Source organism: Photinus pyralis, unplaced genomic scaffold, assembly GCF_008802855.1.
Source record: "Photinus pyralis isolate 1611_PpyrPB1 unplaced genomic scaffold, Ppyr1.3 Ppyr1.4_LG1, whole genome shotgun sequence".
In the NCBI taxonomy this organism is placed as follows: domain Eukaryota; kingdom Metazoa; phylum Arthropoda; class Insecta; order Coleoptera; family Lampyridae; genus Photinus; species Photinus pyralis.
This window is the reverse complement of record NW_022170249.1, coordinates 48,734,680-48,761,424: the sequence shown is the minus strand read 5'-3', so window position 1 is coordinate 48,761,424 and position 26,745 is coordinate 48,734,680. Positions and strand designations below refer to the sequence as shown.

At 36.6% G+C, this 26,745-nt stretch overlaps 5 protein-coding genes and 1 non-coding gene across 12 annotated transcripts; 1 reads left to right on the top strand and 5 right to left on the bottom strand.

Annotated features, from left to right (window-relative positions):
• Window positions 1-1,758: 1,758 nt before the first annotated feature.
• LOC116160306 (ninjurin-2) lies at window positions 1,759-7,864 on the bottom strand. Of its 5 annotated transcripts, none has more exons than XM_031473490.1 (3): window positions 7,203-7,536; window positions 6,979-7,152; window positions 1,759-3,528 (listed from the first exon to the last, which is right to left on the bottom strand). In XM_031473490.1, the coding sequence occupies exons 1-3, from the start codon at window positions 7,269-7,271 to the stop codon at window positions 3,340-3,342; spliced, it is 432 nt and encodes a 143-aa protein (XP_031329350.1). In that variant the 5' UTR covers window positions 7,272-7,536; the 3' UTR covers window positions 1,759-3,339. The 5 variants fall into 5 exon arrangements, with proteins under 5 accessions (XP_031329350.1, XP_031329348.1, XP_031329349.1 ...); XM_031473488.1 differs by having other exon boundaries at window positions 3,386-3,791; window positions 7,203-7,530; XM_031473489.1 differs by lacking the exon at window positions 1,759-3,528 and adding an exon at window positions 3,805-4,047 and having other exon boundaries at window positions 7,203-7,547.
• A 1,487-nt stretch (window positions 7,865-9,351) lies between these two features.
• Trnai-aau lies at window positions 9,352-9,425 on the bottom strand. The gene has a single exon. It is a non-coding gene; the product is annotated as a tRNA-Ile (tRNA).
• A 3,614-nt stretch (window positions 9,426-13,039) lies between these two features.
• LOC116176685 (ejaculatory bulb-specific protein 3) lies at window positions 13,040-13,858 on the bottom strand. The gene is made up of 2 exons (XM_031495419.1): window positions 13,629-13,858; window positions 13,040-13,347 (listed from the first exon to the last, which is right to left on the bottom strand). Exons 1-2 carry the CDS (start codon window positions 13,816-13,818, stop codon window positions 13,154-13,156), a joined length of 384 nt encoding a protein of 127 aa, XP_031351279.1. The 5' UTR covers window positions 13,819-13,858; the 3' UTR covers window positions 13,040-13,153.
• A 2,078-nt stretch (window positions 13,859-15,936) lies between these two features.
• On the bottom strand, window positions 15,937-21,023 carry LOC116176635 (luciferin 4-monooxygenase-like). 3 transcript variants are annotated; one of them, XM_031495291.1, is made up of 6 exons: window positions 20,207-20,931; window positions 17,884-20,158; window positions 17,726-17,835; window positions 17,165-17,682; window positions 16,669-17,116; window positions 15,937-16,621 (listed from the first exon to the last, which is right to left on the bottom strand). In XM_031495291.1, exons 2-6 carry the CDS (start codon window positions 18,020-18,022, stop codon window positions 16,106-16,108), a joined length of 1,731 nt encoding a protein of 576 aa, XP_031351151.1. In that variant the 5' UTR covers window positions 18,023-20,158; window positions 20,207-20,931; the 3' UTR covers window positions 15,937-16,105. The 3 variants fall into 3 exon arrangements, with proteins under 3 accessions (XP_031351151.1, XP_031351171.1, XP_031351160.1); XM_031495311.1 differs by lacking the exons at window positions 17,884-20,158; window positions 20,207-20,931 and adding an exon at window positions 20,990-21,023; XM_031495300.1 differs by having other exon boundaries at window positions 17,884-20,931.
• An 889-nt stretch (window positions 21,024-21,912) lies between these two features.
• On the bottom strand, window positions 21,913-23,974 carry LOC116176643 (luciferin 4-monooxygenase-like). Its single transcript, XM_031495327.1, has 5 exons — window positions 23,935-23,974; window positions 23,778-23,887; window positions 23,217-23,734; window positions 22,733-23,168; window positions 21,913-22,685 (listed from the first exon to the last, which is right to left on the bottom strand). The coding sequence occupies exons 1-5, from the start codon at window positions 23,951-23,953 to the stop codon at window positions 22,170-22,172; spliced, it is 1,599 nt and encodes a 532-aa protein (XP_031351187.1). The 5' UTR covers window positions 23,954-23,974; the 3' UTR covers window positions 21,913-22,169.
• Window positions 23,975-25,484: 1,510 nt separating this feature from the next.
• On the top strand, window positions 25,485-26,565 carry LOC116176646 (RING finger and CHY zinc finger domain-containing protein 1-like). Its single transcript, XM_031495358.1, has 5 exons — window positions 25,485-25,656; window positions 25,755-25,846; window positions 25,895-26,056; window positions 26,106-26,261; window positions 26,312-26,565. Exons 2-5 carry the CDS (start codon window positions 25,775-25,777, stop codon window positions 26,471-26,473), a joined length of 552 nt encoding a protein of 183 aa, XP_031351218.1. The 5' UTR covers window positions 25,485-25,656; window positions 25,755-25,774; the 3' UTR covers window positions 26,474-26,565.
• Window positions 26,566-26,745: the final 180 nt, after the last annotated feature.

Genomic DNA, 26,745 nt, shown 5'->3' with positions numbered 1-26,745 from the left:
TGCGCATGCGCAGTGCCAACTTTTTTATTTATGGAAGAATTTAAACGAAATTTGATACATAAGCACTTCGAATAAAGGAAAATCGAACGCCAATTTCAAAATTTGGTTTTGCGCATGCGCAGTGCCAACTTTTTTATTTATGGAAGAATTTAAACGAAATTTGATACAGAGGCACTTGGGATAAAGGAAAATCAAACGCCAATTTCAAAATTTGGTTTTGCGCATGCGCAGTGCCAACTTTTTTATTTATGGAAGAATTTAAACGAAATTTGATACATAAGCACTTCGAATAAAGGAAAATCAAACGCCAATTTCAAAATTTGGTTTTGCGCATGCGCAGTGCCAACTTTTTTATTTATGGAAGAATTTAAACGAAATTTGATACATAGGCACTTGGGATAAAGGAAAATCAAACGCCAATTTCAAAATTTGGTTTTGCGCATGCGCAGTGCCAACTTTTTTATTTATGGAAGAATTTAAACGAAATTTGATACATAGGCACTTGGGATAAAGGAAAATCAAACGCCAATTTCAAAATTTGGTTTTGCGCATGCGCAGTGCCAACTTTTTTATTTATGAAAGAATTTAAATGAAATTGATACATAGGCACTTGGGATAAAGGAAAATCAAACGCCAATTTCAAAATTTGGTTTTGCGCATGCGCAGTGCCAACTTTTTTATTTATGGAAGAATTTAAATGAAATGTGATACATAGGCACTTGGAATAAAGGAAAATCTAGCGCCAGTTTCAAAATTTTATTTTGCGCATGCGCAGTGCCAACTTTTTTATCTATGGAAGCATTTAAGTGAAATTTGATACTTAGGCGCTTGGAACAAAGGAAAATCTAACATTAGTTTCAAAATTTAGGTTTGCGCATGCGCAGTTCCAACTTTCTTATTTAGAAAAGCATTGAAATGAAATTCTTCTCATAAACTGAAATTGAAGTAGCACGTCAAAAATGGATTGCCCATGTGCAACGCTATCTTTCATATTTGTGGCCGGATTTTTACGATTTTAATAGAAGTTGCATCTTACAAATGGGAAATGAATGCAAGTGGAAATGCGCTTTATGTAAATCGTTTACGATTACTTTTTAACTTGTTAACATTGGCTACCTTATTATATGCCTTTGTGAATAATTCACCAAAATTTTTTTGGGTGATTACCTTTCCCGGATTTCTCATCACAAAAATTGCTGTGAGCACTTTTCACTTTTCAGTGTGCTACCTTATTATATGCCTTTGTGAATAATTCACCAAAATTTTTTTGGGTGATTACCTTTCCCGGATTTCTCATCACAAAAATTGCTGTGAGCACTTTTCAGTGGGCTAAAGTATCTTTTGTTAAGCGGCTGGATTTTGTGACTTAAATGCGGTGGTATGGCCAAGAGGCGAATATAATTTTCCCTGGAATTAATTACTGCCAAAGTTCTGTGGGAAACATGGTTATCGAAGATGAGCAATACCGGATTTTCTTTTGTTGGATGAGTGTGCTGCTTAAAATGCTTCATCCATTCCAGTAACAAATCTGAATTTATGAAACCACAATTGAATATATGTCGCAGGGTTCCCAAAGGTGTATTTTTAAACAGATCTTCATCTCGATCTTCATTCATCCTTTTCCGCCTGAAACGAATTGCTGTTTGCTGGTCGCACGTACGTACCTGCACTGCTCATGCAACATATACAGAGCAGTGTATACTTATCCTCTTGCACCACTTGGGACTTTTCCAACTACTTTTTTGCCTATAGAAGAAACAACTTTAGGTACTTTATTAGGGACTGTACAGGGATAAATTCAATGGGCGTAGAACAAATGTTTTCAATATGGCGGTTAGTCAGATATTGACATCAACTTCCTTATTTTAAATAGACGCCATAATGGATTTTTACGTCACTCGATAGACAAAAAAATTGCAAAACTTTTTAGCCTCTAACAAACTTCATTTTGTAGAAGTTATATTCTCTTCCTCGTTCCTCTATCTTTTCGAAGAAAATAAGTGTTAAATCATTGTCTACAAGACCTCACCTTAGTAATGGTTCGAAGTGATTCTAATCCTCCAAAACTCTGCCAATACATAACGGGTAACGTGGTTTTGAATATTTCTTCTACCGGGCCAGATGGTTGGTTTTATTGAGGGTAATCGAAATATTTCAGGACTTCTGAGCAAAACTGTTTAAATAATCATTTACTTATACTGTGCGTGCTTTTGCCAGATTAATTTCAGTTGCTTTTCAATTACCACCCAAAACTGTGGCTTCGGAAGTTGCATAATCAACATTTACTACATACAGTTCCAAACAATTGTTGACGTCATTTTGTTTGAATGAATAGTTTTATATGAGTCTAAGTCTAAGTATTTGTAAAAACTGCTATTCCATACAAAAAGCAATTATTTACAGTAAAATTTAGTCCGATTCTTTATACTACAAAATAAATAGTACCTATGCTTTGGATATAATCTTCCACATAGCTACGAATATACAGGTGTGGGCCTTTAAAAACTTATAAGAGGTATACTTTTTATACCTATCAATAAAATGATGTATGTTGCGAATGAAAAGTTCAATTGTTTGTTCCACGCAATAGTCTATAATATAGAACCAAATTGCTGATAATAACAAAAAATTGCGGTTAGTTTTGGATTCACCCTACCAGTAACGACCAGTGAAAAGTATGTTTAATACATAATTATTGTATTGTAATTTAAAGTTTTTACACCAGTATGGGTGGGCTTAAGGGAGTGGTTAGGGTAGTTTAAAAATAAGTCATTTGGATTCCCCCTTTTTAAAGAAACGATCTTTCATTAAAAATATAACCATGTAAGTTTTCAAAGGTCCCCATTGTATATTATAAGGAATAATTACCTACAAGTGTTCATTAATCTAATACAGTGAGTAGGTATATCTTAAAGTGTCAGCTTTAGTACCTATAAAATGTTGCTATCTACATGGTATCTCCTGTGTATAATTGGTTTAAGTTATTTTTAATTACCTACAATTCGTACGCTATAAAAACAGGCTAAGCTAATCGTTTATCGCCTGCTCAAATTTCTGTTCTGTTTACTTTGCTTGCGTTAGATAGAGATCCACTTCTGCCACGTTTTGATAGCGTAGGTACTATCTGTATGATAGATACAGATTAGGATTAGACAGAGACTGGCGTTTACAATCATGGTAGTACATTTAACAAAATCGAACGAGAAGAAGATTCCGCATCTCCTTGGGCTATCTATGATGTAAGTAGTACATTAAACTAAAAACTAAAACATAGGCACATATTACCATTGAATAAAAACTTGTATTCAATGATATTACCACAAAAACTTACAAATTTGTTTAGAAAGTATTAGGACTAATTTTCCTGTCGTTTGACAAGTTAAAAGCTTCCAAAACTATGTTTACAACAAAAACAACTATATTAACACAAAGGACGATATTATTAGTACGGTTTGCAGTGTCTTGATGTGATTCCTTGTTGATATTCAATCTCGCCCCCAGGAAAATGCAGAGTAGGGCTTGAAACGTCTTTCGGGGGAAAAAAATAAAATAAATAAAAATAAATAAACAAACAAAAACTAAAATCAAAAAAACTGTTTGGCTTCAATTTTTGTAATATTTACAGCCACCGCGGGATCTAATCCGAAATTCATTTTTATAATATCGCAAAATAAGGCCCCCGTTACGAACCCAAGAGCTACGTGGTTTAAAATTTCGGCTACGGTATTTTGTTTCGTGCTCTGTTGTATTGTCATCGTTGCCATTACGAGTGACAACAATGCGGCAGATACCTAAACACAAAAGGGTCAATTAGTGTAAGTCTCTTTTTGAGAATATCGGTTATGAATTTTTCGTCGAAGATTCACTTATAAGTCTAAGGGGCTGATTTGAGTATTCTATGCCGAAACCGGAAATAATAATATTAATTAAAGAGATAAGAAAAACAAAAATGAGGATAACGTCGTTTAGGACCAAAGCGGCGGTGTGATCTCGAGTCTTGTTTATGTTTAGTCCTCCAATTATAACAAAAAGTATGGCGACAATCAACTGTTAAAATAAAAATAAGAATTAATTAATTGACATTTTTTGGTAAATGGAAGAAAAAAGCTTTTAGACAAATGTAATAGAAATATAAATCAATTACTTTTCAAATGCTACCTTCAACCCTTCAAATATGTGTATTCAAAGCTTAAACGCAAATACTTATGTAATTTTCAGATTGACAAGTAAACACTAAAAGAATGGTTAATACTCCAATCATCTATCAGACGTTTAAAATTTTATTTACTAATTTACTAAGTACGTTTTTTTTGTGGAGCATCATGATTTCTGTCGTGAGAGAATTTAATCCATGGCACTAGTAAAATTCCTAGGAAATCAAAAATTAATTGCTACAATCAAATCCAAGAAATGATGCTCTGTGACAACTTTTCCAAGTATAAGACTATTTTTGACTAAAAATAAATGTCGCTTATTTATTCAATAGTTCAAATCTATAAAAAAGCAAATCTCGATGGCTGTAGATATCACAACATTATTTTACCCGGAGAGATTTAATTTAGCTTCCATCAACCTTTTGAGTCAAATCAGGTGCTTCAAATACAGCATAACGCGCGACACTCGGATCAAAAATTGAAATTAAGAGATTAAGAACTGTGATTAGGAAGGAGCATGTTGTTGTTAAATAGTTCAGCATATTCGCCGAGTAATGATATTCCTCCAAATGAAGTCGACAGTCTCGCATCATACTAAAGGATAAGCTCACAATTGCGACTACTACCTGACAACAATACAGAAAACGTATAAAATATCAATTTTTTACTATAGTTCGTTTAGGTGTTTGGTTCATTTTGCAAACCAAAAGATTTTGATACTGAACCAACAAGTGATTTGGTTCGTTTTGGGTCGTAAATTGGTGTTTGAGTATACGGGATCTTTAACAGAAGAACGTGATACCCTTTTTGTGGGGGGGTATGAAATTAATTTGTTTACACTTTTATGGTTAATTAAACCCCCTCAACTCCTTGGGCACTGGCTGCCAATTTTATTGTAAGTACTTTTGGTTATTATTTTTTCAGGGTTGATTACAACCGCTCATTCCGTCGGACGGTGATTAACAGTTTTATTGTAAGCATGTAGGATAATTACTGATCTTTAGGGTTCTGTGAGCAATTAAAGCGTGTTTACTGGTTTTAGCAGGTAGAGTATCATGTTTGGAGTGGTTACAAATCGTCATGAAGTAGTTTGTTTTGTATGTATTTTATATTTGACTGAATTCTCGGCGCCATTGGTTGTTCGAGCGTTTTGGCTGCTGTATTCTCTGTAAGTCAAATTTGTTATCATTTTCAACTATCTATACTAAAAACACAACAAAAGGTTTGAAAGTAGACAAAAAAATTTGAAATATTCTTACACTTTAATTTTTTGTAACTATAAATAGTGAATTTTTTTGTGAATAAAAATTAATTTTAGAGAGTAACACTCCCGTACTTGATATATAAAAAACTTCGATAACATTGTCTTATAGCAAGCTTTAAATTCCACAGGCGTGATGTTCCTCCCAAAAAGACTGGGGATGGACTGAAATTGAAGGGCCATGATGAACCATTAGTAGAGCTCTCTAAAGCACCTTTTTGCTCAACATTCATTAATTGTTTATACGTTATGGAATGTTTCCTTGTGGGAATTAAAAAAAATGTTTCTAATTCTAATTTATGTTTTATCTTGGGAACGGTGTCAATATGATATCATAAATGAATTCGGCATGCCCAATTTATACGAAAACGATACCAAACCTGTCCCAGTAGCTTAGCTCATGTAGATATCAAAGAAACATCGGGAGCCCCCCTCACCCCGTCAAAAATTTACATAAATCTTGATGGCTCAATTTTTTAAAACCATCCTTTGGTCCTAAGGACGAATCCTGCCAAAGGGTATCTTTGGTTCACAAAACGCCGTATATGATTTGGTATAACGGTCACTCATACCTGTGCGATTAATCAGGACCAATAAGGTGATAGGAATCAAGGTTTGCTGCGTTTCAAATGAGGTTATAGCTCTCATAAAAATAGAAATTATAATTTTCCTTCAACGAGACACATAAGAAGAATGAATACATAAAATACCCTATAGAATCTTTGAATATCCAGAAACCCAAAACTATAAATTCAGCTTTGGCTTCAGCCCGATTTAAACTCGGATCGTCCTCGCGTTCAAAATTTACCGAATTCTTTACTAAAGTAGGTAAAGTAAACAAAGTAAACACAGAACTCGCCAGGGACAATCGTCCTCTTTGCTGGTCCAGACTGAACTTTTCGAAATCGTTATAGATATTTTAAAACTTTTTGAAACCACAAGTGCAAAAATATGTTTGTTGGACTCACCACAAAACAGACACTAATTTCAATTCAATAGGAGCAAGTTGTCTGGCATTGAGATGGACCTGCATTGGAAGATTTTGAAATTCTACAAACGAAATGGGCACCTTGGTGATTAAAACACAATATTTTGGAGATTCGATTTAGTGGTCTCAATTGAAAGATTGCTCCCCCTCTATTCAACAATAGACAACCAAAGCCGCCATTTCTTATTCAATTAAAATATAGGTAAGTACCTCAGCTTCGTTGGGTCATTGTCTGTCATATTTGCAAATCACGTTTGCCCAATATACAATCTATAAACTACCTACTTAAACACCATTATGCTATTTTTCAAGCTATTTTCCAATCCATTTATATTACATCCTACAACATAGGTATGTGCCTGTTACGAAATGGCACTCAAATTAATCATTGATAGATAATTCGAAATTTTGATCAATTAGTCACAGTGTCTGTGTCAGTAATACAATCAGAATAGTATACCGGAAGTTTCTACTTTATATCATGATTAATAAAGTGAAAAGTGTGCTAATATGGGCTTAAAACAATAATAAATACGTGACCAAATTAATAGTTTAAATAATAGTAAAGAAATTACCTGCAAGACAATGGAGACTATTATTAAACTGAGCATTAATGTATAAAATTCGTGTTGTTTTCCGACTTGCAACACGTATTTCAATTGTGATGCATTCGCCGTTAATAAAGCAACATCCAGCAGACCTTGGGCAATGGTTTTCTTCGTTGCGTATCTGTTGGCGTCCAAAGTTTTCTAAAAAAAGACCAAAAATAATTAGTACACCATACAACTCAAACTAGTACCAAAATTTGCACTCCAGCCACAACGACATTTCCATCCGGCTGGTCACTACCGTTCGGTCTTTGCGACATCTTTAAACTGTTTCGAATTTGGATGCTGGTTTAATTTCCGGTGTTTTGTTGGACAATAATCATCGCATTTGACTTGAAACCTGTACAGTCCGCGCTGTTATTTACGAATTTACAGTAGGTACGCCACTTTTTATCGACAATTTGTGATAACGCGACACAATAATATTTACCAAGACTACTATTCTGCTAGAATGATAATAGGTATCTAATCGAGGAAATAGGACGCTTTTGTGGCTGCTCCGCATGATTAACTAGGGCTTGCATCAGTTTAAACCAGCACAATGCAATCAATAGGTATAATTGTTGGTGGCAATGCACATTTTGTTAAATGGGTTCAATGAACGTAATACATTAATCACTTTTATGTAAAACAAACAGTACTTACCTCTTCAGGTCGAAGGGGCGAAACTGACGACGACATTTTTGTGTAAACGCAATCACTGCATCACAAACACCTCTTAAAATTATGGTGTTTATAGGAATGAATAAAATATCCTTGCAAACGCTATAACATCAGCATTTTGTGAAAATGTTAAATAGTTTCCCTAAAACGATCAATTTTTTTAACCAATGAGAGACCAGTACCAGCTATTTCGTCGTCACATTCTTTCCACCCCCAAAATCGATTGAACAACACAAGAATATACTTGCAATTAACAAACGTACACGTTATAATGACGTAGCCTAGAACATTATCGGCACTTAATTTTTAGCGTTGCTGCGTTCGTTTTATGATCCACAAAAATAGCTGGTTAGGAGAAAATTAGGACATAGGTCCTAGAAAATCAACATCGAAAACTTTTATGCGGAGTCAGGGGATAAAATCGTTTTATTAATTGAATCTGTTTTTATTTTGTTTAAAAAATAAGGTTGAACACGTTAATTGTAGGTTAGAGGGGGGACTTTTTGAGAAAAACCATCTTCAACCATCAAGTGTATAAAGACAATACTGAATGTAGAATAATTATCAAAATTAAAAAAAATATCGTTCGAACCCCCAAAGGGAAAAACATCCTCAAAACGCGTAAAATTGCAAATATTTCTTACTTAAATGGCAAAAATTAATGAAAAATATTAAGCTGCTTAAGTATGCCATTAGTTCATAAAAACTTTATATCCACCTGTGTGTTATGTTGAGGAAAAATTAAATAAAATATGAAAATTTTGGGGAAAGTAAATGCCTAAACGAAACATTTTGGACTCTTGGTGTAGTTTTGTAACACTCTATAATAGGAAATCTAACGGGGTATTCTCATAACCTCTTGCTGGCCACAGAGTGCCTGACAAATTTCTTACAGCGGCCGTAAAAGAATTAAATTTAGTAATTTTGTTGAAAGAAGCAAGTTTATTCCCAGTATTTTAGCCCAAAGATATTTCTGAGATTGTTGGACGTAAAAGGTTCATGCAAAAAAATTAGCCCACTGTTCTCTTCAAAATTTGTGGGTCAAGAGCAGTTTTCAAAAAGTGGTAAATGTGCGTGACCGACGCTTAATTATTCGATGTTGATTATATATTTCAACAGACAAGCAATTATAATTAGATTACATTAATTTGGAAAAATAATAGCGCGCGAAAAAAAGTTCATTGTAACAATTATTACACCTAGTATTACAATAGGAAGGATGCAGTAATTGTGTAAGAGTTTGGTTATATAACAGTCTTGACGATATTTTTCATCAGTAAGATGGAATTTTGCCACTTAACGCTCACTGTGCTTATTTTTCACTTATGTGTAGTATTTTGTCAGCATGGATTGTCGGGCTCAAATTATATTGAAAGGCAGTTACTTTGTGCTCTCGACCAAGCGCCTTGTGATGGTTTTGGACAACAAATTAAAGGTACCCCTATTTATTTTAATTTTTATACGGTGTAAATATGCAAAATAAAGAGGAGTAATTTTTCAGATTCACTCCCCGAGATAATTGGAAATAATTGTGCTTCTTGTGATAATAGAAGATTGGCCAGTGCACAAAGGGTTGCTCGTTTTGTGCAGAAAAGGTATCCGCATGCGTGGTTAGCGATAGTTGATAAATATTCTAGATAATATGACAATAATTTATTGTAAAAAGTTGTAAAAATTTGGCCCATGGGGGGATCGAACCCACGACCTTCGCGTTATTAGCACGACGCTCTAACCAACTGAGCTAATGGGCCGATGTATTCAAGCACTGCTACATTGGGAACCATAACCAGTCATATATATAGAACAGATTTTCAATGTTTTAGGGGTTGTAATTGTAATAAAATACATGAAAACCAAATAATTTTTATTATATCACATTTCAGTAAAAGAAAAATTTAAATTAAGACCAAATGTATCTACTGCCTACCTATATCTCAGATAGTACCTACCTAAGTAGGTACCTACCTACCTACTATACCTACCTAATGGTCACAGTTCCAATGTCTTTTAGTTCCATAAACAATTTATATAAGTAGAATGAATTTGTTACATTAATACATAACATCTAGAATAAACTCGCAATTTCTTGTATACGGTCCATATTGACGAGCTGAGTCAATTATTATCATGCAAAATGATGGACATACGTAGGTAACTATTTTACCTAAAATGTTTATGAGGTCCACAAAGTGTTCATTAATGTTACTATACTCAATTAATTAATAAGTTACCATTCCAAAGGCAATTAAACCCAACATTGGGCTCTGGGCCTCCTAGCCTGCTACCCTTCCTATCAGCCTTAGTGGCACCTTGTCAAGTTCTCTCAGATCTTGCTTTCCTTCTAGCATAAGCTCAACTCCCTCCTAAACTTACTTGAAGTGCACGTCAGATTTTTCTTTTCTTCAAATTTTTTTCACATTCATTTCTTAACTTCTTTCTCAATGTATCCTTAAACCAAAATCACCTAAAGTTAGCTTCAAGCTCTCCAAAAGGTCTTCCTATGTATTATATGTTATTATACATACATACATACACATACATACATTATACATATAGCTCTTAAGCGGCTGTGCTTAAGTTGCTGTCAAGTTCCACATTTTCCTCAACGTGCTTTGTCCCTTCATTTTTCAGAGTGCTCAGAATATATTAAAAACAAATCACTGGTTTTTACATGGTTTAATTAAACTTTTGAGAGCAGTAATGTATTAGAGACCCTTGACTAAGGATGTCATACTTTATAATCTATGAAAATGAGAGCTATTTTTGTACTCCGTGGACTAAATCAATGTGTTTTGTCATTCATTTAGGGTGTCACTTTTCAAAACGCGACGAGGGGCAAAAAGTGACAGTACACACTGGGTTCAGGGTTCAGAAACCATTAAAAATCTTTGTAGAGGGACATAAAGGCTCAATATTTTTAAAAACGTTTAAGGTTTCTCGGAGACCAGGACTAATAAAAGTTGTTACGTTCTCCCAAAGGTTCTAAAGGGAAGAAGTTCACATCTGGTATGTCTATTCGCTCTTTTAGAGACCCTTAAAGACTCTCCAAGAGAACATATAAAAGTTTGACCTTTAACGTTTCTTAAAAGTATTTGAAAGCTTTCAACGGTCACAAAAACTTAAATATTGGAAAACCATTGAATACCTACATTAAAAAATTTCCAAAACTGAAAAGGCTCTTAAAGGGCCAGCTTTTAAGGAGAAGTCAGAACCTCAAAGACTATAACAGCTTCTCTTTATATGCATTTTAGACCCTTGAAGCTTGTAACATGTCTTAAAAACTATTCAACGTTATAATGAATCATAAAGTCCAATAAACACTTTAAATGTTTTTAAAGGCCCTTTAAAAAGGTGGCAAGAGAATCCTCTTGATGGTTCTTGAGGGCTTTTGTACTTTAGAATCACTTTTAAAGATTAATAAAAAGCTATTGGAGACTCTTAAAAGATTCCTCAGCAATTCCCATCGACTTACGAGCAATTGCGTAGAAGATGTATTGATGACCAAGGTCTCCGTGTTTATTAATTTTCCGACGTTCAGCCTCGGAAACCGCAGCACTGCATTATCTACTGGTAGAATTCAAATAACTAGGAGCAAGCGTATCTATCACAGTTACAACTCACGTAAGGGATCGTCCTCTTTGACAAAGGATCGAAGTAATACCATCCGGCGCTTATTATCTCTCTATGTCGCCGTTGGTTCAAGAACAGAGTGGACTTGTAACTTGGTTTAACGATTCGTGTCGAGATCTGCGTCCTCCAAACCCTGTGTATTAAATCCACGTGCTGATGCAGTGGATAGCAACGTAAAAAATAAGTTCACTTAGGGCCACACTAAAGCAAGCATTCAATAAAAAAAAACGCTGACTGTGTATCAAGAAGCTCAAGCTTCAGCAGTACTGTTTCAAAGGGCGAATTCGACACAGATGCACAAAGAAGTTCAAAATCAGCTCCGTCGATTAGTTTGATGCCAGGAATCAAATGCTTCTTTAGGCTATCTTACGCATGTTTAGCTTCAATCCTCTAATTCTCGAAAATTTTATGACTTCTTCAACATCAGTAAGAACAGGATATCGTTCAGGTCTGAACGATATCTACAAATTTGGCAAGGGCTTCTAATAAAGTTAGTGACGAAGCGGAATTAGAAATCGTTATTAAATCTGAACGTTCTTAGACCATCAATTCTTCCAGATGAACTTCTATAAAGAGCTTTCTTTTTGGTTTCATGGGATGTTAAACGGAGATCAACACGAACGTCGTCAAGAAAAGGAACAGGAGAATAACTTGCCTCACTATGCAGGTGTTTAGATTCAAGCGCATTTCATGTTTCGGCTAAATATTTAGCGATCACTTCTGAGGAGCAGAGAGTTCTCGCAGCACCAGTAAATTACCTTCAGCTTTGAATATAAAATATTCAAAGCCTTCAGAATGCTTCAGAGTTACTTATTTACACAACTTGACCTTATTCTCCTGCGCAGACTCAGATCCATGAAAGCCACCTTTTTTTTAAATTTAAGTGACAATGAGATTGTAGGAAGGTCTTGAAAGGAGCAACATCATTTTTGTTGGAAGTGCAACGAATTTCATGCCTAGAGCGATGAAAGACGGAGTACACACACAGGAAAAAGGAAATGCCTCGGCTAGGAAGCAAAATCGTTTCATGATCTTACATTTTTTAACAGGTTTGATCACTTGCTGCATTATCTTCATTATCTTTATTTAAATCCAAAACTCCTTCCATTGACAACGTCATCAACAGTAAAAATAGGATCAGGTTGAGAACGTGCTGAACCTACTCGTTTAGTAATTTTTGCTTAACACCACGCTCAGAGAGTGACCTATAGCAACAAATGGAGAACGAAATCCAACCTTTTGAAGTTTTCATTCTCAGCTTTAATTATTATGTGTACCTAATTTAGAAGAGTTTTTACCCGAATAAATTTTGGTTTTGAATACATACGTCAATATAAAAAAGCCATGAGGTCATGAGATCTTGCGACCCAAGTGTTTTTGGTCTAATAATCTTACCAAACATTTATTGAAAACTTGAGTTCTTGGTTGAACCAGGTGATGTCGTAACGTTCTGCAATATAGAACATTCGGTTCGCTATGATGAAGTTATATAATTTTCACTTGAAAAGAAAATAAAACTTTCCGTCATCAGATTCGCTTAGGCACCGTCACCAAACATGGAAGCAGGAGCACCTTCAAATTTAGCCATTAAGCCCCTTTTGAAGGTGTTTTGCGCCATATAGCCGTTTCCATATACCAAAAAAAGTACAGAGACATCTCACAAAGTGCGAGAGGTGAATTATATTTAGACCAATGCGAAGCGGGAAAGGGCAAGGGAAGAAAACTAGAGCCAAAATGTGTTTTGATCACTTTATAATAAAAATATAATTAATTTCTAACTACGCTATTAAGTGACGGCAAGAATTTTCCATATAATACTGTATCCTAAATTAAGCAAAAATCAAAAGGCTTATTCTTTTGGATTATTTTTAACGAATTCTTCATAGCGTCTTTTGTATTCCCCCTTCGGGTCGTACTTTCTAGTAAGTCTCTCCCAATCTCGCTTCCTTTTTGTCATCAAATGCCTGATTACTTTTTCGGATGTTTGTTTTTGCCTTTCGTTGCATTTACTGCATCCGCTAGCAAGGGCGTCAGGTAACGTTTCTGAAAAAGAATGAAAAACGACTGTCACTACCGTTATTAAGCAATTTGAAATTATTGCATTTCACGCGAAAATAAAAATGTGGTCAAAAACCAGCAGCGAAGGGCTGTGTAGCGAAATTTAACAATGCCTACAATCTTTTGTTTCCAGTAACCCTGAATTACATACTGGATTGAATAGTGAAAGTAATACACAGCATGTCCACAGAAAAACTAACATACCCAAATGCTGTGTTAAGCTACACATTCCTTTTCCTTCAAATGAATTATTCAAAAATACTTACTTCGAAGTTCACGGCCCTCCGCAGTGCAAGGTCCTTCCTCCATCAAACATTTTAAATAATTATTTAGCACTCTGTCGTTTTGCAAAATCGTATCAATATTAATATTATCATATTTATTTGTGTATTTAGTGGGCGACGCCGAAAGAGCAACACCGACACAAACTAACACTAAGATGCTGATGATCTGCATCCTTGGTATTGCTAGTATATAAATAAATTACTTTAATATCGCAAAGGGAACAGCATATAAAAGAAAGTGAAAGATCACGTGACTATTCAAATGGTAAAAGGTGAATGTCCATTAATGTTGTACCTTGCGTATGACCTACATCTTCGAAATTCAAAGAAGTGAAATTGGTCTTGTACTATAGAACGCGTTTGTCGATCCACTTCCAGTAGAGGTTCCAGGAAAAATATGTCTTTTATGTCACTTTCTGCCGCTTTCCAAACGATGGGGTTTCCCTGAGAATTTCAAAATAGAAAATCGGAGAGGACGTTATGCATTATCTAGCGTAAATCTACCTTGTAACGCAATGAACTTTCGTTCCAGCAAAATTCTAATTTATACCTTTCCTAAAGTAACGTGGATTTTTGTGAATCTTTAATAGGGTTATATTGCGAAAAATATTCTTTGGCTTCATCAGTCTGATATAACAAAGGGTCCAGATATCTACTTCCGAATAAATTTATTTGCCACAAGAAAAGTTTTTTGACCTAAATTTTTTATAACAAAAAGGGATGTGTATCACAAATAATTTTAATTTCAATAAAGTGAGAGAGATAAATGTAGGTAATTTGGTTCACGTGCCTTGAATCCGTATGGTGCAAATGTTAATTAACGTGTAAAATTGTTACAAAAGCCTGGCGTTCTTCGCTTCGACACACAAAATTGTTGATACTTTTCTCGATCGCTTGTGAAGGGGCGTTTTCCTATCGCGGCGATGTTAATAACTGTGCCGAATGCTGCCTGTTGGCATATATCTTAAAAGTATTGATATTTTAGGTCCAGCAAAGTTACAGAAACGTAGGATGGAGCTTATCGGTGGCACTTAAGTGGGTCTAGAGTAAAACATTTTAAGAGATGCCAATAATTATAATTATTAATAAAATTAATAATAAAAGTCCTAGAGGTTGTGGGGAACTACTTTGTCTGTACAAACTTTCATATTATAGTTGCTATTTATTTTTGTATAATGAAAGAGATAACTATGGAAGGAACTGCAGTTTTACGGTCTGAATTTAGCGCACTCTTTGTTTATGAAACAATGAAGAGCTGTTTCAAATATCTACCACATACAAACCATTTTCTTTAAATATTTCCTGCAAGTAATTTTGTTAGTCGCCATTTTAAATCCGTCAGTTTGTTGGGCACCATCTTGGATCCACCCTCCATTGTGTTAGTCCCCATTTAAAATCCGCCGTTTTGTTGGGCGCCATCTTGGATACGCTCTCGATTGTGTTAGTTACCATTTTAAATCCGCCATTTTGTTGGCTGCCATCTTCGATCCGCCTGCCAAACTATTTAATTATTCTGGTGGTGGTGGTGCAAAAAATGATTATTTCGTTTCTAGTTGTATCCAAGTGGTCTGTTTCCCTGTTTATAAGATTAATTCTTAGAATTGTTAAATGTAGGGCAATTAATCGTTTATTTTGATATCAATTTTGGGTTGTTAGTTTTGTTTGAATTTATGGGTAGTTTTATTACTTTTGTCAAAAGGATGATTTAATTTATTAGCGATTAGAATGCATTTCAAAAACCGGAGTGGAAAAATTTTATCGGAGATTAGGGAATTCATTGTAAAAATTTGGATGCGTGACCTAAGGGAGGACAAGATGCGTGATTGGTTGTTGAGTTGTTACGTATCCGCTAATTGGAGGAAGATTTTCGAATTTTGGAAAGTAGGAGAGTATGAGTTAAATACTGAAAGTTGGTGTTAGAAGAGGACCTTTTGCGAATTTCGAGGCCGGGATGAGGTTCGTTTAAAGTTTAGAAGGCGCGATCCAGAATCCAAAGCCAGAACCTTGATCCAGGATCGTAAGCCATGATCTTGGGGCAAATTTCAAGAGGACTATTAGTTTTCTAAATGATTTTAGAACTTTAAAAATATTTAGGATGCCATTAAAGACATTCGCGTTTAATAGTATCTAGGAGTGTTTAATGCTCTTCTAGAGCCCCCAAGCGTCGCGTCTGCTAAAAGTCTCTAGAGAATTTTACTGTTCAAAAACCTTGATTTTCGAAACCAGTTCTTCTGTACATACATGGTGGTGACTTTCCGGGGTGCAAGAGGATCATGACAAATATCCTGAATATGTGCAGAGCAAACTTTTTTTATTTGCAAAACCGATTTTTCCCCAACTATCATAGTACATCTTTATAATAACATAACAAGGAAGTTTTCCTACTAAGAAACCCACCCATCCCGTGTATTAAACAAAAGAATGTCTTAACATTGAAATTAACGGGCAAAGATTGCCAGTTATATCTCTTGCTTTTTCAGCATTTCTCGCAATTTGAAGCGATTAACTTTACCAGTAGGAGTTAAAGGAATACGTTTCACTATCTTAACTCCTCCCCTCAACCTCTTTTGGTCCTCAACTCTGCTATCCACGTAACGTACGAGATCATTCGCCTTTACATTTCCTTTATTTTCTAGTAACTCGACCAAAGCGAACGGATGATTATCGTCTGTCTCATGGGGAAGACCCAGAACAACCGCCCTTCCCACAGACGGATGCGCCATAAGTACGCTCTCGATCTCAACTGGGCTAATATGGTGGTACAGGTACTTGAAACTTTCTTTAATTCTGCCAGTGATGAAGAAACACCTCTCCTCATTATAGTACACCAAGTCACCCGTCTTCAGCCAACCTTCCGAGTCGAACATCTCCGACGAGTCGTGATTGTAGTAACCCGAAGTTTGACACGCTGACCGTAGCCTCAGCTCGCCTTTACGATTTGGCCCTAAAATTTCTTCGGTATCTAAGTCTACCACCTGAAATCGTTCGCATGTAAATCAAAACCACGACTGGAAAATTTTACTTTGTAACGAAAACCGGCAAGGGGTAGCCCGACTGAATTTGGATACCTCACGGCAAGACTTCTAGAAGCCGCACTGTTTGGAAAGGTAAAGATCTCTTGGAATACTTCCGTTTGACCGTATGTACTGTGAATGAACGCATCCGGAAACACAGATTGAAGTTTTGCAATTTGATCCATGTTTATGGAGTTGCCACCGATAGCTAGTTCCCTTAAATTGGAGGGGTCGACGAATGGCGGCTTTTCAGTTCTTGTAAAAGACATATAATCATTCCATCCGAAAAAGGTAAAGTCTATACGATACTTCAGTATCGACCAGGGATTAATCACTTCCAAGTCCGAGAAGACGATTCTGGTGAAACCGTTTGTTAGCGTTTTATGAGCGAAGGTGTAGAAGACTGACCAGTAGGTCGTGGAAAATATCGCAAGTTGTAGGTTTTCCTTTCGATCACTAAAATATTGTTTTCAGAATTAATTTAGTCCAGCTGTTGGTGCTTACAAAAATGTGACAGTGGAGAGCACAGAGTAATGGGTATGACAAATTCCTTTTGGTCTACCTGTCGTGCCACTACTAAAAATAACAATGGCCGTCTCATCAAGGTTGGCCACTTCCCGAGGGCGAAATTGGTCTTCTTGGCAGCGCTTGGCCAAAAAATCCTCGAAAGGAGTGTGATTTTTTGTTGCACCGAAGACAACTATAATTGGGTCATGCGCCAACCTTTCAGCAACTTTCTCAACCAATTCAACGGCTTCTTTACATACGAAGATCATTTTTGGATTAACTTGCTCTAGCAAATAAAGGTTTTCTTCCACTGACATATCTTCGCATATTGAAGCCGATATCGCTCCTATGAATAATGACGCGATATACGCCACGAAACATTCTAGGGCATCTGGAGAACATATGGAAATAAAATCCCCAGGTCTAATGCCCTTAAGTTGCATTGTAATTGCAGTTCGAATGCACTTCATTAACAATTGATCGTAGCTTTCTTCCTCACCCGTATTCCCATTGATCTAAAATACGAAAATGTAAAGCGGAAATACGGCAATGAGAAACCTGTGCGATTTTTCCCCTATTCTTTAACATGGAGTGGTAGTATACGTAGCCTATTCCCCTACGATCTGGAAGTGCAAGCGTATTATCCGTGGAGATTACGTTAGGATGATCTGAAATCGATTCGCCAATATTAAAGTGAATGTATGAAATATACTCACTTTGGCTTTCGTTCGCCATCACCCCGAAAGTGATAATAACTGGTTCAGACTTTAAATGCGCATATCGTACATAATTTTTTTCTACTTTTAAAGTTTTAATGAGCCAGTTAATGCCAATGTAAACCATAGTCAAGGCCATTTAATGAAAGTATTTTTTTTATTTTTAATGAGGTAATATACTAACTTAAAAATATATATGTGAGTGACTTATTTACCTTTCACGAGCTTTCAGCTGAACTTGCTGAAGAGTCGTTGAGATGGAATTTAGCGCTGCTGATTATGAAACTTAATAAAAAGAGAAAAGTGGAGTAATCTAGAAAATTTGGAGAACAAACATTTATTTTCTAAAGAAATTGATACTTGAGACGCAAGTGGAAAGTTTGTGGAGCAATTCGACTACGGAAATTTGGCATAAATCATTACCAAAAATAGAAGGAAAGAAAAACAATAAAGGGTAGACAGAGGAGTTGCGCTTAAGGTTTTCCCAATTAATCGTATAGTGGCCAATTGAGAAAAGCCCTTTTTAGGATGCCTTCAAAAATGTTTCAATATAAGTATTTTGTTGAAAAATTCAATAATCAAAATTGAGAAGTATTAGGGAAAGGATATAGAGACAGAGGAGTACTCGATCGTAAGGACGAACAATGGGGTATTCCTATTAGATAGCTCAGCTCTCAGGCCGAGAATTGAGTGGAACGTGTGAATAGAGATTGTGCAGTAGAGGGAGAAAATTACTGTAATTCGTAGGTTTTCATTACAATCCTTGAAAGGTCACGGCCGGTTGCAAGAAAGTAAATTATAATTGAAATCCAAGATTATTTGCCAAACATGAGATTAAATAAAAATTTTGTTTGCATGACTTAGTATTGGATTAAAATAATCTTTATTATTTCAATCTAGGTTTATTCCTGCTATAATCCCTGATTACGTCAGTTTTGGGTTGCACGAACCTGTAATCCTGCATTTGTCACTAGAATAGAACGGACGGACGGACGGACAGACGGAAACACGAGCACATACGCTTTACCTCAACTTCGTTGTGTTACGCTAAAAAATGATATTTTAACTTTTCATTTTTATTACATTAACGTCAACGTTTCTAATTTAACATTAACTCTGTAAACACAGATTTCCTCTTGAACACTTTTTCCAAAGTGTCCATCATTGCTTTCGATGTTTGTGCATCTTTAACCATTGCATTGAATAATTATAAATTTCACTTCCATTGAACTCGAACTCTTCAGTTCATCATTGTCAAATGCCTCGGTATAATTTCCAACATATCTTAGACTCTTTCCACCCACAAATCGGAATTTCCAATTGTCAAAATTGCTCGAGGTTAATAGGGATAATGTTAGAAATAAACCTTGTGTATTGTATTCTTGTCATACGTTTAATTGCTTTAGCCTTTGAGCCCATAACCTATTGAAATTTGAGTCTTTGGCCGTGTTATTTTTCTCAACCCTTATAATACTCAATTAAACTTTACTAAACAACGTGATTAAAAGTATTTTATACGTCACCACTAACATTGGGTACAGTAAAACAACAATAGGGTAACTAAAACCGTAATAAATTATATCCCAAATACCGATTTATCAGAAATTCTGATAGTAGACCCTTTCAAATATAAAAAAGAAACCTTTTAGTAGGACTATAAGACAATTACCGATTGGCCAAAGAAGTAAATTAACAACTAAAAGGCATGGAAAAGCATTTGCTATTTAAATTTCTTGTTTCTTCAACATATCTTGTACTGTGAAGCGATTAACTTTACCAGTAGGAGTTAAAGGAATACGTTTCACTATCTTCACTCCTCCTCTCAACCTCTTTTGGTCCTCAACTCTGCTATCCACGTAACGTACGAGATCATCCGCCGTTACCATGATTTCATTTTCTAGTAACTCGATCAAAGCAAACGGATGATTATACTTCCGTTTGACCGTAGAGGCAGTGGATGAACGCATCCGGAAACACAGATTGAACTTTTGCGATTTGATCCGTGCTTATGGAGTTGCCACCGATGGCTAATTCCTTTAAATTGGAGGGGTCGGAAAATGGAGGCTTTTCCGTTTTTATAAAAGCCATACATTCGTTCGGACCTAAAAAGGTACAGTCTATACGATAGTTCAGTATCGACCAGGGATTCATCGCGTTGAAGCTCGAGAAGACGATTAGGGTAAAACCGATTGTTAGCATTCCATGAACAGTGACATGGAAGAGTGTCCAGTAGGACGAAGAAAATAGCGCAAGTTGTAGGTTTTCCTCTAGACCACTAAAAAATTGATTTCGAAATGAATTTAGTCGAGCTGTTGGTACTTACAAAACTGTTACGTTGGAGAGCACAGAGTAATGGGTATGACAAATTCCTTTTGGTCTACCCGTTGTGCCACTACTAAAAACTACGATGGCCGTCTCATCAAGACTGGCCACTTCTCGAGGGCGAAATTGATATTCTCGGCAGCGTTTGGCCAAAAATTCTTCGAAAGGAGTGTGCTTTTTTGTTGCACCAAAGACGACAATAATTGGATCATCCGCCAAACTTTCAACAATTTTTTCAATCAACTCAACGGCTCCTTTGGACACGAATATCATTTTTGGATTAACTTGCTCTAGCAAATAAACGTTTTCTTCCACCGACATCTTTTCGCATACTGAAGCCGATTTCGACCCTACGAAAAGTGACGCGATATACGGTACGACACAATCTACGTCATTTGGCGAACAAATGGAAATAAAGTCTCCAGGCCTAATACCCTTCATATGTTATGAAGTTCTCCATTTTTTCTGGTTCGTTGAGATTCAAATACTTCAAATATTTCAAAAATCTAATACCCTTCAATTGCATTGTAATTGCAGTTCGAATGCACCTCATTAACAATTGCGCGTATTCCCATCGATCTAAAATAGGAAAATGTAAAACGGAAATACGGCAATGGGAAACCTGTGCGATTTTTGCCCCATTTTTTAACATGGAGTGGTAATACACATAGCCTATTCCTCTACGACCTGGAAGTGCGAGCATATTATCCGAGGAGATTACGTTAGGGTGATATGAAATCGTTTCGCTAATATGATAGTGAATGTGTGAAACATAGGTACTCACTTTGGCTTTCGTTCGCCATCCCGTCACAAGTGAGAATAACCTGTTCAGACTTTAATTGCTCATATCGCCAGCTAATGCCAATATAAACCATAGACATTTAATTCACTTAGAAGGCAGTATAACAGTTGCGTAAAAACCTAACGAAAATTTACCATAAATCATTATCAAAGAAAGAAACACAATAAATGGTAGAATATGATACACTGACCACCTTCAAACATTTGTTTATATCCTTTGAAGAAAAATTCAGTGCATTAAAAAGTAGTTTATAGAAAGGATAAATATAAATAGACATGCGAGTAAAGACGAACAATGAGGTACCTCAAACTTATTTTATGGCAAATAAATTAAGATAAAACACGTTAAAAGATTAACAACGAAATTATGGTACAAAACACGCGATAGATGCGTGGCCCCCTGTAAAAATTAAAGAAAATCTGTACTGTTTTCGTTTTCTAATACTACTCCAGTATTTCACCTTACGAATTAGGAAAACTGCAGGAAAACCTAATTCGGAGTAGCCGGCAGAATGCTCGAAACTGATCTAAGGAAATTCCCATCTCTGTCACAGATGAAAAATTCTTACCTCAACCCAGGTTCGAACACCCGACCTCCGGCTATGTAGCTCAAAGCTCTACCACCGAGCTACATAGTCGGTTAAATTTTATCACTTTTATCAAAGGATATCGACGTAGATTGTAATATTCAGGTACAAAAACAAAGAGAATCCAAAGAGAAAAACCCTAAAAAAATATTCGATGTTAATAGAGTGTTGTATCATCTTAAAAATACATAGCTCACGGGAGAAATGGATCGATATTATTGGAGACAGAGAGATATTTTGCATGATCTCTAGTGTCAGAAAAAGGAACTACAAAGTATATTCCCGTAATCTAACCTACAACAAACTTACAAGAGAAATATACAGCTGATATTTTATTCTTGTTACGTTTAATTACTTTAGACTTTGGGCCCATAACCTAGGGAAATTTGAGTCTTCGGGGATCTTATTCCGCCCAACTCTGTTAAATATTCAATTAAACTTTACTAAACAACATAATAGAACGCACATAATACGAAAATCAAACTTTTTAGTTGGGCGCATTTCATCTAAACACATTTAACAATTGCCCAAAGCTGTAAATTACCTAACAACTAAAAGGCATGGAAAAGGCAATGGTTAGATTTCTCGTTTTTTCAACATATCTCGTACTTTGAAGCGATTAACTTTACCAGTAGGGGTTATAGGAATAGATTTCACTATCTTTACTCCTCCCCTCAACCTCTTTGGGTCCTCAACTTTCCTTTCCACGTAACGTACGAGATCATCCGCCTTTACGTTGACTGCACCTTGTAGTAACTCGACTAAAGCGAACGGATGATTATCATCCGTCTCATGGGGACGCCCCAGAACAATCGCCCTTCCGACCGACGGATGGTCCAAAAGTACGCTCTCGACCTCCACTGGACTAATATGGTGATGTAGGTACTTGAAACTTTCTTTAATTCTGCCAGTGACGAAGAAACACCGCTCCTCATTATAGTACACCAAGTCACCCGTCTTGAGCCAACCTTCCGAGTCGAACATCTCTGACGAGTCGCGATTGTAGTAGCCCGAAGTTTGACACGCCGACCGTAGCCTCAGCTCGCCTTCCCGATTTGGCCCTAAAATTTCTTCGGTGTTTAAGTCTACCACCTGAAATCGTTCGTATGTAGATCAAAACCGTGACTGACAAATTTTACTTTGTAATGAAAACCGGCGATAGGAAGGCCGACGGAATTTGTATACCTCCTGGCAAGACTTCTAGATGGAAAGTTAAAGATCACCTCGAATACTTCCGTTTGACCGTATGTACTGTGAATGAACGCATCCGGAAATACAGATTGCACTTTTGCGATTTGATCATTGCTTATGGAATTGCCACCGATGGCTAGTTCCTTTAAATTGGATGGGTCAGCGAATGGCGGCTTTTCGGTTCTTGTAAAAGCCATACATTCGTTCGGGCCTAAAAGGGCATAGTCTATATGATAGTTGAGTATCGGCCACGGATTCATCGTGTCGAAGCCCGAAAAGACGATTCTGATGAAACCGTTTGTTAACGTTTCATGCACGAAGACGTGGAAGAGTGTCCAGTAGGACGAGAAAAATACCGCAATTCGTAGATTTTCCTTTCGATCACTAAAAAGTGATTTTCTCAATGAATTCAGTAGAGCTGTTGGTACTTACGACAATGTGAAGTTGGAGAGCATAGAGTAATGGGTATGACAAATTCCTTTTGGTCTACCCGTCGAACCACTACTAAAACCAACTATGGCCGTCTCAGTAAGGCTATCCACTTCTCGAGGGCGAAATTGATCTTCTTGGCTGCGTTTGACCAAAAATTCATCGAAAGCAGTGTGCTTGTTTGTCGCACCGAAGACTACAATAACTGGGTGATCCTTCAACCTTTCCGAAATTTTTTCAATCAACTCAACCGCTCCTTTGGATACGAATATCATTTTTGGATTAACTTGTTCTAGTAAATAAAGGTTTTCTTCCACTGACATCTCTTCGCATATTGAAGCCGATATCGCTCCTATGAAAAGTGACGCGATATACGGCACGACACAATCTACGTCATTTGGGGAACATATGGAAATAAAATCCCCAGGTCTAATACCCTTAATCTGCATTGTAATTGCAGTTCGAATACACCTCGTTAACAATTGACCGTAGCTTTCTTCCACACCCGTATTTCCATCGATCTAAAATAGAAACATGTAAAACGAAAATACGCCAATGAGAAACCTGTGCGATTTTTTCCCCATTTTTTAACATGGAGTGGTAATATACGTAGCCTATTCCTCTATGATCTGGACGTGCAGGTTTATTATCCGTGTAGATTACGTTACGATGATCTGAAATCGATTCGCCAATATAAAGTGAATGTGTGAAATATACTCACGTTGACTTTCGTTCGCCATCACGATCAGTAAGGACAAACAATGAGGTGACTCAAACTCATATTATGGAAATAAAAATCTTAGAGAGATAACGCAAGTTAAAAGATTAAGGTAGTATACTACGAAACAAGTGTATAATCAAGTGTTTAAAGTACGCACAACGAGTTTAAAGCCACAACGCTTAGCGGAACCAATTATACACGCCTTTCTTATAGTATTTTTTATTATACCTGCAATCTAATTTAAAAATAAGGGAAATAAAATGAAATCATATTGACGTTATACTAGAATACATTTCTAATTAAGTGCGATAAAAGTCACCGTCGTTGTAACTAAAATGACTTCGATTGAAGGTGATAATACACCGTCCATTAAGCGGCTTGTTGCAAAAGTAGAAGAAAAGTTGGTAGGTGTAAAATCCAAATGCAAAAACCTATTATAAAGAATATGAAAGGTTGTTGGCGTGGATAAATAGGAAGCATCTTTTAAATAAAGACTTAAATGCATCGTTAATGCTGGCATATATGAAGGAAATGTCAAAATCTTGTACCCTTTGGTGCATTCATTCAAAACTTCAGTCAATACTTTAAACCACGTGCGTTTGCGAAAACTTCCAATAAAGGGTATCATCCAAAGACATCTGTTGCATTTGCAGAAAGCCATCTGAGAGAATTTTTTCTAGATTATAGTTTCATATGTCATATTTGAAGTAACATTACTTACGAAAGTTCGGCGTACTTTAAACGCCCTTTTGTGGGGCTAAATTATGAAAGTCCTCGTGTGAGATCGAAGAGACTTCAGCGCATTTTTGTGTGGCAGATTGGTATTCTATTAGCCAGTTATGACTCCGCCATCATTATGATCTTTTCGAAGATTATCATATTCCCTTTGTCTCCACCCACTTCTGACTTCTGGTTCACCCGGAATGCGCGTTTAAAGTTTTGACAATTTTTGTCAATACCCACTTCCGACGTTCCATTCACCCGCAATTGGCGTTTGAAGTTTTGACTTCAGTATTAGTAAGAACTTGTCGAAGGATACCGCATTCCCTTTGTCGGTACTCGCTTCAGACGTCCCGTTCACCCGCAATTCGTTGGTCGATTTGGGGGGAGGTACTTATCATATCTTGCGCTTCTGTAACCGAGTTCTAACAACTTTTGGGCGCTCAAAGTCGATTACCTCTTGAAGACGCGCGCCTTGCAAAAGGTGGGTAATTTTGCCCCTAATAGGAAAAAATAACAAAATTCCGTCACGCGGGAGTTGTTCGCGTTTACAAGATCTTTCCGACGATAACAATTTACAAATACTCGGACCAAAACTGTAGAAGAAGGTAGGAAAAAACTGAAAAATCTCCACGTTAACACACCACGCTCGGGGATGGCGCCCAACCCATGTACCCTTATCTAGTTGTTAATTACACGGCTCCGTCTTTCTACAGCGTTCCTATAGGGGCCCGCATTTCCTGCCCGCCAGAGATTAAAAGCTACCGTTATACAAATAAATTTGCAAAAATGCGCTAAAAAAGAGATTATGATTCAAACACGTAATAGATGCATGGCCGCCTGTAAAAATTAAAGAAAAACTCTGCCGTTGTTAAATTTCACCTGCAGACATGCCGCTTAGACCACTAATCAAGCAAGCTTTGAAAAATATGAATGCTGCATACTTACTTAAACAAGCTGTCAGGTGAATTATTTTTGGCGTCTTAATTTCGTCTCATCAGGGTGAGTTTAATTATTGAATAAAAACCCTACATTCAATGGTTTAATTCTTTTTCGAACTTGATGCTTTTCATGCCCGCGTCACATCCAGAATGTTTTAGGTGTTTTCCAATTTACAAACATGGCGGAAGCTGCAACTTCCCAATTTTGGCAGTCAGGCTGCGAACACTACAAACGGCATTGTCGAATTATGGTATGTTCTTTCCGCAAGTTATGTCGATACCTAATAATTATTTCATAGGCCCCGTGTTGTAACAACGTATACCCTTGCCACGTCTGTCACGATGAGAGTGAGGATCACGCTTTAATTCGTACAAGCATCAGTAAGCTGCTGTGCATCGCTTGCAATACCCTTCAGGACGCGAAAAAGCAATGTGACTCTTGTCGTGCTTCGTTCGGAAAGGTTTTTAAGAAGTTTTCCTAAGCCAATAATGTAACTTTACGGATTTCAGTACGCGTGTCTTCTGTGCTTCATTTTCGACGATTATTGGAAAGGGCAGTTCCACTGCGATAAGTGCGGGCTGTGCCGTGTGGGGGGTCAAAACAATTACTTTCATTGTACGGAATGCAACATGTGCTTGGCACGTACATTGATGGATAACCATAAGGTAGGTATCCCTACAATTGTTATTGTCTCATCGTCTCTACTCAATTTTAGTGCGTGACGGATTGTGCCGCCGGGAACTGTCCGGTTTGTGCCGAAAACTTACACACCACACGTAAAACACTTCACGTATTGCCGTGCGGGCACATACTACATTCGCAATGTTATGAAGCGGTGAAAAACGAACAAGAAAGCTGCACTGTGTGTGAGGTGTAGGTGGTATGATCCATTCCAGTTGATAAAGTGTTCTAGTTTTGTATTTCTTTTGGTGTATTTAAATGTAACGTAGGTACCAAATAAATTTTTCTCACGGTGTAAAAGGTAACACAGAATTAACCAAATGAAGTTCGAGATCCCATAGTAGCTCATTTGCTCGAGCCCAAGCGGATTATTTGCAATTTAGATGCATTATTCCTCAAAAATGTCTACAAATAATTTAACGTTTTTCCAAAAATCTGAGAAAATATCTCTTCAACGTAGTCGCTTTT